The 14,757-nt window shown below is 48.3% G+C and overlaps 1 protein-coding gene across 5 annotated transcripts in view; it reads left to right on the forward strand.

Moving 5' to 3' along the window:
- LOC148677366 (PEX5-related protein-like) overlaps window positions 1-12,830 on the forward strand; it is a 67,253-nt gene extending 54,423 nt beyond the window's left edge. For 4 of the 5 annotated variants that reach the window (XM_088621550.1, XM_088621577.1, XM_088621541.1 and 1 more), the window contains 7 exons: window positions 2,911-3,027; window positions 3,630-3,773; window positions 4,303-4,373; window positions 6,059-6,268; window positions 6,999-7,164; window positions 8,902-9,059; window positions 9,663-12,830. In XM_088621550.1, coding sequence (XP_088477676.1) covers window positions 2,911-3,027; window positions 3,630-3,773; window positions 4,303-4,373; window positions 6,059-6,268; window positions 6,999-7,164; window positions 8,902-9,059; window positions 9,663-9,864 — 1,068 coding nt within the window. In that variant the 3' untranslated portion in view covers window positions 9,865-12,830. The remainder of the gene's footprint in view (window positions 1-2,910; window positions 3,028-3,629; window positions 3,774-4,302; window positions 4,374-6,058; window positions 6,269-6,998; window positions 7,165-8,901; window positions 9,060-9,662) is intronic. The other variant, XM_088621559.1, reaches the window with a different exon arrangement.
- Window positions 12,831-14,757: the final 1,927 nt, after the last annotated feature.

A 14,757-nucleotide genomic window follows, 5' to 3' on the forward strand; every position in this document is an offset into this window, starting at 1 on the left:
CCGGACGTGCTTAACACCGCTGGGGCGGCACAGTGGCACAGTGGTCAGCATTGCCAGCTCGCGGCGCTGGGTTCAATTCCGGACCCGGGGCGCTGTCTGTGTGGAGCTTGCATGGTGTCCCCATGTTCGTATGGCTTTCCTGCAGGTTGCTCCCACAGTCCAAAGCCAGGCTGGGAGGTTAATTGGCTCCTGGAGATTGAGTGTGTGTGGGTGGGTGGTGCCCTGTGATGGACTGGCATCCAGTCCAGGGTGTTCCCTGCCTTGCGCCTGTTGCTTGCTGGGCTAGGGTCCAGGTTGCTTGGATAAAGTGGTTGGAAGATGGGAGGATGAATGGATGATGAGCTACGCTGTCTGCTCCACGTTTCCCTGTTTCATGGGTTCTGAAATTCTGAAAAAAAAAACGGAAGCACATTCCTGTTGTAGTTGACTGAAGGCATTTGTTTGTCATTTTGAGCGACAATATATTCTGGGACGAGTCTCGGAACACAGCGCATGTCCTCATTCATGGAGATGGACAAGAAATAGCCGCTCAAGAGCGTAACTTGCATCAGGCTTGTTCTCTCTACTGCTGGTTTAGACAATGATGTATTCATAGCAAACACTAACTTCTGAATCTTGTGGTTAATTCATATTCTGCACTGACATGTGTTGGCAGGCATTGAAGAAACTAACATTCCGTTTCACATTCTAACTCTATCACAGTCATCGGAATTAATGTCTCTGGCAAGGTAGCTTAGTGTACCTCACTGGAAAGTAGGAAGATTGTTCTCTGGAGATATAGATTTATTTTATACAGAGCCAGTTCTGTTCATGCTTCACATCTCTGTGGGAGTTAACGAGACTAAAATGAGCAAGGCATTGTATGAGATGCATCGAGAGCTTTTTTCAGTGTCGTATTTTCTTTTGGCATTTTTGGTTGAAAAACAGATATGTTGAAAACTTAAAAATCCATATTTTCAATGCCTTTTGTTCATCTGGTTTCTGAAAATACTGAATAATGCAAGTGCCTCATAAAGACCTTGATAAATTAATCCCTTATTAATCATTTAGGTATTCGTCCAGTAGAACCCAGCAGCTGGACTCGTGCCCTTCACGTTAACCCAGCGCTGGCCCGTGCCCAGGCACTGTCCCTGCAGGGCTCCAGAGCCTCACCATGTGGAGTGTCCCTCAGTATGTCTGAGGGGCTCTGACGACGCACATGTGCAGCATTGCACTCTGTTGTCTTGTCATGTCAACTGGACAGGTTCCCAAGAATGATGGCCTTCTGTCTGTGGGGCTGACAAGAAATAGTGTCCTGTTATTGTGAAGGATGTCTTGACCCGCACAGGATGTACTGTATATCCGTCTGATAGGTAATCTAATCTGGGGTGCGATTATGATGAAACTTGAATTCACGGACCGTCTTTCAAGGTTACTTGGATAAAAGCCACTATATTTCTTGCCACTATATAAAGGCACATGTCCTAATGCAATTAGGTTTTTTCGCGGTCGCACATGACATGTCAGTGTCTGGAACATTACCGTGCGTACCACTATAGGACAAGCCCGATCCAGCGTGTTTCATGGGTTAGAAAAACCAGTGGAACCTAGGTGGCATGAAAACTCCACACGGGATGAGACTGCTAGATTTATCCGTAAAAGTGCTGACTTACACAAATTCTATGAGTAAAATTAATTATTTAGCTTTCGTATTGAACATCTGCTAAATCTCCAAACCTCTCTTTCTGGAAATGCACCAGCTATTCAAAGTCTTCTGCAGAAGTAACTGTGTAACTACAGCCTCTGTGCTTCTCAGCGCTTACGGACATCTAAGGAGTCATAAATCACCATCAGTTGTCCACTCAGCATATCTGTATTAGATCAGAAAGATTAGGGAAACACTATCCACTTAATTGCATCTAAAATTGTTCCCGAAGAAAAATAGCGAGAGGAATTTCAACAGACAGCTGGACAACGTGCAGAATTACGTTTGCTCCTTGTTATCACTAAGGTGTCACTTTATCCCGAGATATTTAAGCTCTTAAACCAATCACCTTTACATGTGTTGCGCTGTGCCTGGAGGGCCCAGCTGTGCCTGGTGACTCTCTGAGCCTGCAAGGGTCAGCACAGCAGACTGCAGCTCTGCTGAAGCGCCCCGGCTGCCGGTCTTATCTGCATGAGTGGATCTCGCACACATGCAGCGAAACGGGCACAAGCTGTGCGCTTCCCTGCACGCGGCACAGCAGCCGAGCCACAGACGGAGACCCACAGGTCTTTCAGGACGGCAGAGGAGATTGAACAGCAAGGTCGTTGCTTTGTCACTGAATTGAACCTTTCGTACGTCGCGAATGACCTCTGCACAGACCGACAGAGGGATCGCAGAAGCGGCTAGGAACAAGGAGCTGAGGGAGATGCTCTTGAAACCATAAATAAATGCTCATAGTATCATGGTTAATGTGTCTCATTGTACTTTTCTCCTTGAACTCTTGGTTCTCTGATGCTAAAGCCCTCCATCAGTAAACATGTACAACTTCTCACTAATAAGGTGCCCCAGTGCTCTGGCTTTTTAAAGGGGTTCAAAGGTTCGCTGGTAGTGTGTTGTCAACCCCAGGCCTCCCAGTAAAATGCAGGGGGGCCCCCCCTGCACCCATTATCTTACAAGAGGCCCAGCGCTGTGTTACAATTTGGAAAATGAGCTGGTCATTTACTTTCCTGGTATCATTTTTTTTCCCTACAGAAAAATAAGTGTGTACCTTTTTACAGTGTTGAAAAAAGATAGAAAATTAGTTCTGTTGTAGGAAGAGATACAGTAGGCAAGGGGTTCCGTGTGAACTGTTGTGTTTCCCTCTCACCGGTCGTGGAATAGTGACTCAGTCCTCGCTGACAGCCCCCGCCAAGTGCCCCAGCTCACTTGTTTCCCTGCTTCTCTAGTCCGACACCGAGTTCTGGGACAAAATGCAGGCAGAGTGGGAGGAGCTGGCCCGGAGAAACTGGCTGACAGAAAACCAGTCACCTCAGATCCCTTCCAGCATCTCTCCTCACGAAAAGGTGCGTCTTCCTCTTTCAGCTGCACAGTGTCTGGGCGCCGTTCTCACTACAGAACTGTAAATGATCAGTTCAAGAACATTTTGTTGGGTCGCTTTAACGGGATGCAGGAAATTTGACCTCAGCTGTGGACTCATTCTTGTCATGACCCTTGACTTTGCACTGGATGTGTGATGACTTTATTATGCTGGTGTCATGAGCACTGTAAATATTATTACAGTCCACTGCACCATTCCTTATGGATCCACATGTAACACAGGCCAAACACACACTGACATGCATTTTAACATTGAAGCTCTGTGTTTTCCACAGTTCACAGGGAAGGCAGGAGTTTGGGGTGTAGGACAGTAACTGCCTAGTGAAGTTGACCGTGAGCAATGTGACAGTGTCTGTGTGTTACCGGTAACTCTGCTTCCTCAATTATAAGGAGACTCTGCAATAAATACAGAGCAGATCATTCCGCTGTTTAAGTTCTCCCGATACGCTAAAAATGACCTGACCCTTGACCCCGTACTGTTCTGACCCTTGGATGCCAAGCGTCCTGTGTTGTTCTGAGGTGGAGATTTGGGGTGCTCACTTTCCCTGTCTTCGGGTGTTTGTTGCAGGGCTACTACTTTCACACCGACAACCCCTATAAGGACTGGCCCAACGCCTTCGAGGAAGGAGTGAGGAAGGCCAGGGAGGGCGACCTGCCCAACGCGGTCCTGCTGCTGGAGGCCGCTATCCTGCAGGACCCCCAGGACTCAGAGGCAAGAGCCCCCTTCCTCCTGCCCCCGGACCTCCCCACCCCCGTCTCCCTCAGCAACAGCACCCACAGATTCCTGGAGCCCTTCTAAGAGCAGGGCTGGTGCAGTAAGAGGCCCAACAGCTGCATAACGTCTCCAGGGTTGTGCAGAATGAGGCCAGGCCAGACTCCAGGAGCTGGGCCTACTAGCATTCCAAGAGGACAGAGTCAGTCACCCCGAGAAGAGACCACACTACAGATTCACATGCCACCCACCCCAAACTGGAAGAAAATAGTTTTTAAAAAATCTAGTTATACTGTAGTTAAACAAACCAATTGTTCTGGGTAGCTGTTTTAAAGCAGACGTGAAATGAATTTCCAGTGATATCCTGGTTGTCGTTACTGCTGGTCTCATGCCAGCCTCCAGTTACTAGTGATGGGCGTGTTATTGGGATGGCTGGTGATTAGGCTAACGGTTGGGGGGGTGGGTAGCTCACGAGCCCCCAGCGGTGCACGAGCTCCGCGCTGAAGGTGACACCCTTGTTGCCCCGCAGGCCTGGCAGGTGCTCGGGACGACGCAGGCGGAGAACGAGAACGAGCAGGCAGCCATCGTGTCCCTCCAGAGGTGAGGAGCGGCCGCCGTGCGTGGGGGAGGTTCACTGGACCCGATCGGTACCGGTCCGAGCTCTGAGATCGGGCCAGGTCTGTCCTTCAGCTTGAGGGGTCTGCTAGTGTGCACGTTTCTACTCAGCTCATGATTGAACAAATTATCATCACAAGAGGGCCATTCTAATGCCTTTACTTCATATACAGATCTCATGTAACTAATTTAGAAGATTAAGTGGCATCTGTGTGGAAAAATGCCCAGTGTGTTGTAGCATTAAGAAAACAGAAACTAGCGCAGACATGATCTCAAGCAGAGACAGCTGCAAAAATATGAGATCCCTGTATAAAACACCATTATTACTCCTGATATTTGAAGAATCTATCTCTTCTAATTCCATTTTATGTTTTAAAGCTTGTACTGTATGTCATGATTATTCACTCCCTCTTAAATATATCTGATAGGTTTTAAATCCCTTTTTAATACTTTTCAAAATGATCCTATTGTTGAGAAGAGTAAATACCAGCAAAAGCATCTGTATCCTTATTTATGTGTGTAATCCAAAACAGGATAAAAGGCTGAAACTCAAAATCATATCATAACCAAAGCCGTTCCGGTGTTTGAAAAGTTGAATCAACATTAAATCGCAGATAAACATCGTTCTAACACAGGGTGAGTTTCCTTACTTCCTTCTGTCATCAGCCTCAGAGATAATCCAGATTGTAAAAAATCTCCCCTAGACACGCACCCAAAAAAACTATCCTCACTTTTTCCAAGATGCTGATAGAGTCACACAGCACTTGCTATGCTCTAAAATCGCCTGTTTTAAACTAAATTAAACATAGTTCATTTGAAGAGACTTGCTATCTTCTTGTAAAAGATGAAACGATGTCGGAAGGCTTGCAAGAACACGTCTATGCGTTACAGCTGCTCCATTCTCTGAGCTGCACTTGAGAAGTGACGTACTGCACAGCAGACTCCAGTCATCTCTAATCAGCTTCTTCTCTTTCTTGAAGAAAACAGCTAGTCTAAACATCTAACGAACCTTAGGGTCCCTATGTCCTGACACTGGAAGGCAATAAAATAATCCTTCAATTATTTCACAAACACTCCAGTGCCTTCCCATGTGAAAATTAAGAATCAAGCTTCACTGTGACTTACAGTATGTCAATATTCCTGTGTCAAGACCCAAGTACATAGCATGACAATTACTTTTTTGTTAATATCATTAGTAATTATCTTATGCGTGTTTATGGAAACAGAAATAAGCTTCTGATTGTTTCCCAAAAATATGCATTTCACCGATTTTAAATACTTCAAAATCCCAGCCTTCAGAGTAAAAAAAAACAGCTGTAGTTTAACAGAGTCTTGACTATTCCAATTAACGCCTAGCCAGATTAATCCTTCTCCAGGGGTCTTAATAGTCACGAAACAAATTTAAAAAAATCACAAGGAATTTGTCTGTAAGTTACGGAAGAAACGCTACAAATGAGAGGAGGCCTTTCAGCCCATGTAGCTCTGGAGAAATGTTCTCTGATCCGAGGATCTTATCCAGCCATTTCCTGACAGAATCCAGGGCACTGGCTTCAAGCATCTGGCTGGGCAGCTGGAGCCAGCTCCCACAGCCCTGTTCTTGAACATGCTGCCCGTGAGCGCGAGGCTCGCTGGCCCGTGTGAAATACCCGCCTCCGCCCGTCTCCCCGCAGGTGCCTGGAGCTGCACCCCAACAACCTGCAGGCGCTCATGGCGCTGGCCGTGAGCCTGACCAACACCGGCATGCAGCACGAGGCCTGCGAGGCGCTGCAGGGCTGGATCCGCCACAACCCCAAGTACAAGCACCTGGCCAAGAGCCGGGCGCAGCCGCGGGGCTCCCCCCCCGCCACGCGCAGGACGTCCCGCGCCTCCGCCCCGGGCAGGTAGGCAGATCGACCGCCGCCGCCGCGCCCTGCGTGTGTGCGCGTGTGTGCGCGTGTGTGCGCGTGTGTGTGCGCACATGGGACGAGTCTACAATCTATTGTTTTTACAGCGACTATGATCAGCACATTTTGCACACACCTATATATTTTATTTTTTTATTTTGTTTGTCTTTTGTTTTATTACTGTTCTGATGTCTGTTTTGCTTGTCTTGGGCTGGACTGCTGTAACGCATCAATTTCCCTATGGAATCAATAGTCTTATCTATCTGTCTACACCGGCCGCCACACCCCATCGGTCAGTGAGTGCGTTTTTTTTATATACAGGCCAATATTGTAAATGAAAATAAACAAAAAACATTTCTTGCTCAAAGCAGGCTGAGAACTGAGGAAGCAGATGGATGTCAGGCAGATGGTCATTTCCAGTTCTTTTTCTGACAGGACAGGTATTCATAAAGTGACGGTCTACTGTGCCTCCACCCTGCGTTTTCAGCTACAGTCTTCTCATTAAAGAAAATACCATCCCAGAACATGCACACACTGCAGCCGGAGATGTTCGTCTGCTGTAAAAACTCTTTTGCTCGGGCTTGCCGAGTCTGGAAAGGGTTTTTAAGGTGGCCGAGGGCAAAAACTAAAGCCTCTGTCAGCCGCTTGCAGTTTCCAGGTGCCTGAGGGGAATCCTGTGCACTCCCGCCCTGTGAAGCGTCTCGTTTGCCCTTCTCTCGGCCCCCAGCTCCCTGCTGCTGGAGGTGAGGGAGCTCTTCCTGGAGGCGGTCCAGCAGACCCCGGACGCCATCGACCCAGATCTCCAGACGGGCCTGGGCGTGCTCTTCAACCTCAGCGCCGAGTTCAACAAGGCCGTGGACGCGTTCCACGCGGCCCTCTCTGTCCGGCCCGAGGTAACGCGCCCGGCGTCGGTCTCCAGCACCTCTACGACATCACCCATGTGGAAGCGAGAAAAGCCCCGGCCCCGAACTTTCAAGAATGCGGCTCTTGCAAATACGTTAGAGCTGCTCCGTTCTCCGAGCTCCATTTGAGAATCACAGCGCAGAGTCAGTGGCCAAGTGTGCCCACTAACAGCACCGTGGCTGGGTCAGACTTGTGCACAGCGCAGAGTCAGTGGCCACGTGTGCTCACTAACAGCACCGTGGCTGGGTCAGACTTGTGCACAGAGCAGAGTCAGTGGCCACGTGTGCTCACTAACAGCACCGTGGCTGGGTCAGACTTGTGCACAGAGCAGAGTCAGTGGCCACGTGTGCCCACTAACAGCACCGTGGCTGGGTCAGACTTGTGCAGAGCGCAGAGTCAGTGGCCACGTGTGTTCACTAACAGCACCGTGGCTGGGTCAGACTTGTGCCCAGCGCAGAGTCAGTGGCCAGGTGTGCCCACTAACAGCACCGTGGCTGGGTCAGACTTGTGCACAGCGCAGAGTCAGTGGCCACGTGTGTTCACTAACAGCACCGTGGCTGGGTCAGACTTGTGCACAGAGCAGAGTCAGTGGCCAGGTGTGCCCACTAACAGCACCGTGGCTGGGTCAGACTTGTGCACAGAGCAGAGTCAGTGGCCAGGTGTGCCCACTAACAGCACCGTGGCTGGGTCAGACTTGTGCACAGAGCAGAGTCAGTGGCCACGTGTGCCCACTAACAGCACCGTGGCTGGGTCAGACTTGTGCACAGAGCAGAGTCAGTGGCCACGTGTGCCCACTAACAGCACCGTGGCTGGGTCAGACTTGTGCACAGAGCAGAGTCAGTGGCCAGGTGTGCCCACTAACAGCACCGTGGCTGGGTCAGACTTGTGCACAGAGCAGAGTCAGTGGCCAGGTGTGCCCACTAACAGCACCGTGGCTGGGTCAGACTTGTGCACAGAGCAGAGTCAGTGGCCAGGTGTGCCCACTAACAGCACCGTGGCTGGGTCAGACTTGTGCGCAGAGCAGACCCGGCTGTCCAGCTTGCCCTTGCACATCCGACACTCCTCACGAGAATCACGAGGGCTCGTGGCCCCTGGCTGCCGGAGAGCACTGAGCTCAAGGTCACGCTCTGTGGAGGCAGGATTGCAGTCCAGCCTGAGAGGGAAGCTGCATTCCCACATTAACACATAAACCCTTCAAATTAACTCTGTTGTATCGTTTTTCTCCACTGTTAGCCACAGAGGTTGGAGTCACATACCTGCATATTGTCCAGCAGACATCACACACGAGCGCTGTCTTCATGCTGTGTCCTATAGTTCTTATCATTAAACATCTCTTTTTTTTTTAATGAAATCACGCGTGAATCATCATCATGGGCAAGAGGAAATCATAGGTCGCATCATAACTGAGCCCAGGCCGACATTCCCCCGAACTCAGCACAATTACACAGCGGGGCCTCACTCATGCCACACTAAATTTACTGCCCTCTCAATGCGAAAGGAGAAACACAAACTCGTAAACTCAAAAAAGGAAACATTTAACCAGCCTAAAGCAACTATTAAAATATCATAAGGGAAAAGATTTATGCGACAGCTTCATTGCAGCTTCGTTTCAGAAAAATATGAGTAGCTGTCAGGTTTGAAGCAGGCTGTTAGGCACTTGCCTTTGTCCTGACATCCCCCGGAGCTGCAGTGTTTGAGGAGATCTTCCCCCCCCCTGCTGTCTCCAGGACTACCTGCTGTGGAACCGGCTGGGGGCCACGCTGGCGAACGGGGACCGCAGCGAGGAGGCGGTGGAGGCCTACACCAAGGCCCTGGAGCTGCAGCCCGGCTTCATCAGGTCCAGGTACAACCTGGGCATCAGCTGCATCAACCTGGGCGCTCACAGGTCAGCGCCGCTCCCGGGAGGATGTGGGCCGGGACTGTCGCCAAATCCGCAGGCTGAGATTCCACACACGCACGCACGCACACACGCACAACACATCCCCACAGGGAGGCGCCTCTGGCCAAGAGGGAAGCCTGAGGGGCGCCAGGAGCCCAGTAGCTCAGGGCCGGGCCGGGAGCCTGCAGGTGGAAGCTGCAGTCCAGAGACTGGGGGGGCTGCAGACCGAGGGGAGGGCATGGTCCGGGTGCAAGCAGGGAGAAGGTCACCCCACATCATCAGTGCACACGCCCTGGTTAGTGCTGGGTCCTCTCCCATTAGCCACAGTGCTCTCAGATTCCTGCTAAGCAGATTGCATGACACCCGGTTAGCAGATAATGAGGGACGACTGGACCATTTCATAGCTAGAGCAAGGAGAAAGAAATTGACAGATGCTGCTCATCTCACTGTCCTGACAGACGGCCCATCGTTCCCAACAAATGTGAAATATTTTGTCCTGCAAAAGAGTTGTACTGGGGAGCATGTCCCAGCCTGTTCTCCGACTGGGCTCATCTTTTGTGTGCGTGATTTGTGCCACGTCGTGAATAAAGGGTGTTGCTCTTTTCACAGGGAAGCTGCAAGCAATTTCCTCACAGCCCTGAGCCTGCAGAGGAAGAGCAGAAGTCGGCAGCTGTCTCACCAGGTCATGTCGGGAAATATCTGGGCAGCCCTGAGAATAGCTCTGTCCATGATGGACCAGCCAGAACTCTTTCAGGCCGCCAACATAGGCGACCTGGACTTACTCATGAGGGCCTTTAAGCTGGACATGTGAAGACCATGGTTTGTCAAGAATACGGGAATCCAAAGCTGTATATATTTTTTACAAAAGAAACAGAAGTCCAGTATGGCTACTGAGGCCAGACTGAATGAAGAGCACTTTGCAGTCCTGGGGATGTGCTTGAAGAAGACTAGGATGGATTTGCACTGAGCTTGGCGATTTTCTGACAAGAGCACAAGAGCCAAGACTAGAGGAGATTGTACTGTACGAGTATGCCTTAGAGAAAACGGGAAAAAAAAGTCAGTTAGAAATTTGAAGTAGAATTAGAAATGTTTTGATGCCACTGAAATGGACTGGAGTTATACCAGTACTTTATACTTCATGGCCTGAGTGTCCGAGCAATAGCGCATCACGCACCTGGGTGTTAGGATGAACCAGAAGCAAACTCACACAATGAAAAAGAGTTTGTATGTTTGTATGAAAAACTGCTGCTGATACCCATTTGAGTCCATCCTCATTCCCAGGGCTCACGGCACGAGGGCCTATACTAGTTTCTAGTATATGTTTCGCCTGCATTTGTTTCATTAGCCTTGTATATTTCTAAATGTTCTAATTTTCCGTGCTTTTAGATTCCAAACTCCGCATGTGAGCATTTCCGGCAGCTCAGGTTAGGATATCTCCGAGATCCCGAGACAGTCGTCTCCCCTGATGCATGTGTGCACTAAAGAAAACAAACCCCTCGACACGAAACCAAAATTCTTTTCATTGTGCATTTGCTCACTTGCTCTACCTTGGCTTAGCAGCACCTGTTAGGCGACTTGTAAGCTTTACTGGAAACGCATGCTTCATTTTCCTTTTAAATATAAGGACCGCTTCTCACAGGGCCATCACGAATTGCACAGTGAAGGGGCTCGGATGTTTGTTCATCGTGCGCATTGTTTTACTTTCTGTGCACAACTTTCTGTTCAAAGGAGCTCCCCGCTGAAGACAGACCACACTCAATGGCGTTTGGTGTATTAAGCCAGACAGAATGGGAACAGTGGGCAGTGACTGAAGTCCTGCATGCTGGCTTACTGGGTGGTATTTTATGTACTATTGCACAACAGACTTGCAGCTCAGATGTCAGAATCTTCTTACCACACCGATGACATAAATCGTCATTGTATCGGGACTGCACTTCATCTTGAATCTGCATCCTTTCACAGGTTCCTGTGTAACATTCTTCCTTCACAAACCGGGATGCTCTGCAGATTGACCCTCTGGACGGCCTGAGTGGGGCAGAGGGGAAGTGGAATTCCGCACGGCCCAAAAGCCCGAAAGGAAATGATCCGAGATGCAGCCCCTGCTGTGGCAGTTACTACGTTACTGCTTGTGCTGGCAAAAGTCCCGCGTGGAACAGTGGCCGAGGCTGGGTGAACGGTTTGGTGCAGCGCTCTGTCCTTTCCACCCCGTCTTCACCCACACGGGCACAGCTACATGATGGAAAACAGCATCCAAAGAGGAAACAACTTACCCGTTTTACCATCACTTCACTGCAAAAATAGCAGTGCAGTACAGTAAAACACGAGCGCCTGAAGACCTGAGAAAGTAGAGGGGTCTGATTCAGTGAGGACCTGCGTCCACGGGCCCCTGAGGCTGCCACTCCACCAGACCACTCACTTCTCTGCCAGGGGCTCCCTTCCTCAGGGAGACTGGCACTCCAGCTGTGTAGTGCTGGTCTCGGCTTCAGGAAGCACCCAGCCAGGGGTATTTCAAGTCTCTCACCCCCAGCTCCCTCTCTAACACAAATACCATTTCCTGTTTCCAGCTCCTGGGATGTTGTCCTGCATCCAGTCCGGAGCTCCGTCAAGAGCAGGCTTCCATTCCTGCTGAGCACCTGGTTACGTAACGTGATCCCTTAGCCGACGCTTCCCCTCAGCTCTTTAATTGATCCCAGCACCTCCAGAGGCTGTGGGCTGGTCCTGGAAACGGTTCTACACATCCTTTGCAGCTGTCCTCAGTCGGCCTGTAGCTACTGGACACACTACCCTGGCCCAGTTGAGCTAGTAACCAGTTCAGCTGACACGAACGAGCTCGTGTGGAAATGAAATGAGCTGACTCAACTGCCTTCAGGTCCAGAGGGTAAGCACAGCCACATGAACCCAACGAGGCTGGGACGCTTCACAGCACAAGAAGCTGAAAGCTGCTAATCTCCCAGCTAGTTGTGTACAGTACATATCATTGATTCTCACAGCCACAGAGCACTTGTACTGAAGGGAAAGGAGACTGTGCTCAGCAGCAGTGTGGATGTTGGGGGTGACAGAGAGGGGGGTGTCCAGATGTCAGCAGCAGCTCCCCAGCGTGGCTTGATCCCACCACATCACCTTAACAGCCTCTTAATGAATCAGACCCACGGCTATTTTTGCATTAGAAAATTCTAAGATTTCAATTTAAATGCAGAGTCCTACTTAGAAATCTTATTTTTTTAAATGTTGCATTTTGAATTTATTGCATAGGTCTTCTATGATATACTAGATTATAATAACAATGTGTTGATTTAGGATGTCAAACATCTTTTATAGAAAGGAGCTTTTATCATCTCAGGTATGATAAATCAGTTAACTGCATGCTCTGGAATATTGATCAAGAAATGCTGCATGCAAGACTTCTGGTTTTTTGAATGCTTAATTAATTTGTTTTTATGCATGAAATGTTCACAAGACATTTTCTTCTTTTACTTATTTCTATAAATATATATTCTAGTGAAATGACTATTTCTCATTACAATGCACTTTTTGACCTTCTTGGACTTTCTTTTATATATGTATAATATATATATATTTACTGTATTAAATAAAGTTTTGATGCACAGAATGACCTACATGTAGTACATCATAGTACACAATAATATTTACTGGCTACCTAAAATAAACAATGACTACTCTTCTCATACAAAAAAATGATCTGAATAAATCTGTCGGGATTCCAAGCCGTGTTAAATCAAATCTTTCAAAATTAAAAAAAGTAATACTTTTTAAGTCTATTATTTGTCTTTATTTCCCTTGAAAATTAGCTTAACTGAGCTCCGCCCACAACTTCAGGAGGACAGTCCTGACTGCGCCCACATCCACCAACCTCAACCTCTGGCTTCTAACACCCCTCTCCTAGCAGTGGTTTCTCCCCACCTCTCCCTCCACCCCTGCAGCAGCTGCTTGGGTTCTTCCACTTAGATTTATACCTAAATAATAATAATTCCTCACACTCACAAAGAGCACTTTTCTTGACACTCTACTCAATGCTCTTTACAGGTCATGGGGATCCCCTCCACAGCCACCAGTGTGCAGCCCCACCTGGATGATGCAACAGTACACTCCCCACCCACTAGCTCTCAGTGGGGAGGAGAAGAGAGTCATGAAGCCAGTTCAGAGAGGGGGATTATTAGGAGGCCATGACTGGAAAAGGGCAGGGGGGGGGAATTTGGCCAGGACACCAGGGGTAACACCCCTACTCTTCTCAAGAAAGTCCCTGGGATTTTTAATGACCACAGAGCGTCGGGACCTCGGTTTTAAGTCTCATCCGAAGGACGGAGCCTTTTTACAGTATAGTGTCCCCATTAATATACTGGGGCATTAGGACCCACACAGACTGCAGGGTGAGCGCCCCCTGCTGGCCCCACTAACACCTCTTCCAACAGCAACCTTTGTTTTTCCAGGAGGTCTCTCATCAGGGTACTGACCAGGCTCACACTGCTGAGCTCCAGTGTGAGCGACCTTCTGGCTTAAATGCTAAGAGTATGAGAAACTAAATATAGGAAGACACCATATTGGCAGACAGATATGCTACAACTGCTGTCACAAAAAAAATGAATGGCTAATTGAAAATGAAGGAGATGAATGTAACAGTGTATCCACTAATGTTTAGTTGACACTGCTTACATCTTCCTGACATTATGGAGAATCCATAAAAAGGCAAACAAAGCCCTGGGCTATACAGTCAAAAGTGTAGAACTGAAACCCAGGGCTGTTGTGGTCAAATTGCTCTAATTGGCCTTATTCAGAATATTGCGTATGATCTTGGTTGCTGATCTGGAATCAGTCCAAAAGAAGAACACAGAGACACAATGTGGGGCTTAAGGAAGGGTCCTACACTGACAGGCTAGAGGATCTGAAACATTTCAGTTTTGAACAGAGGAGACTACAAGGGAACCTAAAACAAATATTCACAATCCTCAAAATTCACTGACAAAGACAGCCCAGGACATTTCCTCAGAACGAGCCGTGAGGACAAGAGCCAGAGAGAACAGGTGAAAACTAGGAGAAAGTGCATTTAAGACCAAGAAAACAAGACACATCTTCACCCACAGTAAACAAGGTACACAGGCATCTGGTTGAACCCGGTACCTTGACTTCCTTCACTACATGACTGGGCCATAACCTCTCCTCCGGTGGGGGCAGGGAGGCTGCTGATCTTGTCCTTGTGGCCAGTCAGGCCTTCCATCCACTAAGTGGGTTAAGACCATCAAAAATCTAATTACTCCTGTCATTCGGCCCTAATTAAGGTCGATTGAATTTTTACAGTGTGCAGATTCCGAGCATGAAGTTCATATTAACCATGAGGATAAATAAGAAAATAAGCCATTGGGGAAAAAAAAATATATAAATTGCCCATTTTAAGACTCTGCAACTTCTATTAAAATCCGTTCAGGCTTATAAAGTCCTGAAAAGTTCATCTGCAAATATGTCACAGGAAGATTCCAGTTAAACATTCTTCACCACAATTCCAAATCCATTTCTAGGACTGCCGATGACTTGGTCAACCTGGTTTACAAACCACTTAAGCAAAAAGTAAAAACACTGCTTAGTTTTAAACCTTAAATCCATCAATTCACATCGCATAAACAATTTGTTAAAAAGATGTTAAGTTTGTTATCAAAGTAGTTGTGCCTTAATGCCCTAATGCCCAGAAGCA

Source organism: Lepisosteus platostomus, chromosome 2, assembly GCF_059453375.1.
Source record: "Lepisosteus platostomus isolate fLepPlt1 chromosome 2, fLepPlt1.hap1, whole genome shotgun sequence".
Lineage (NCBI taxonomy): Eukaryota > Metazoa > Chordata > Actinopteri > Semionotiformes > Lepisosteidae > Lepisosteus > Lepisosteus platostomus.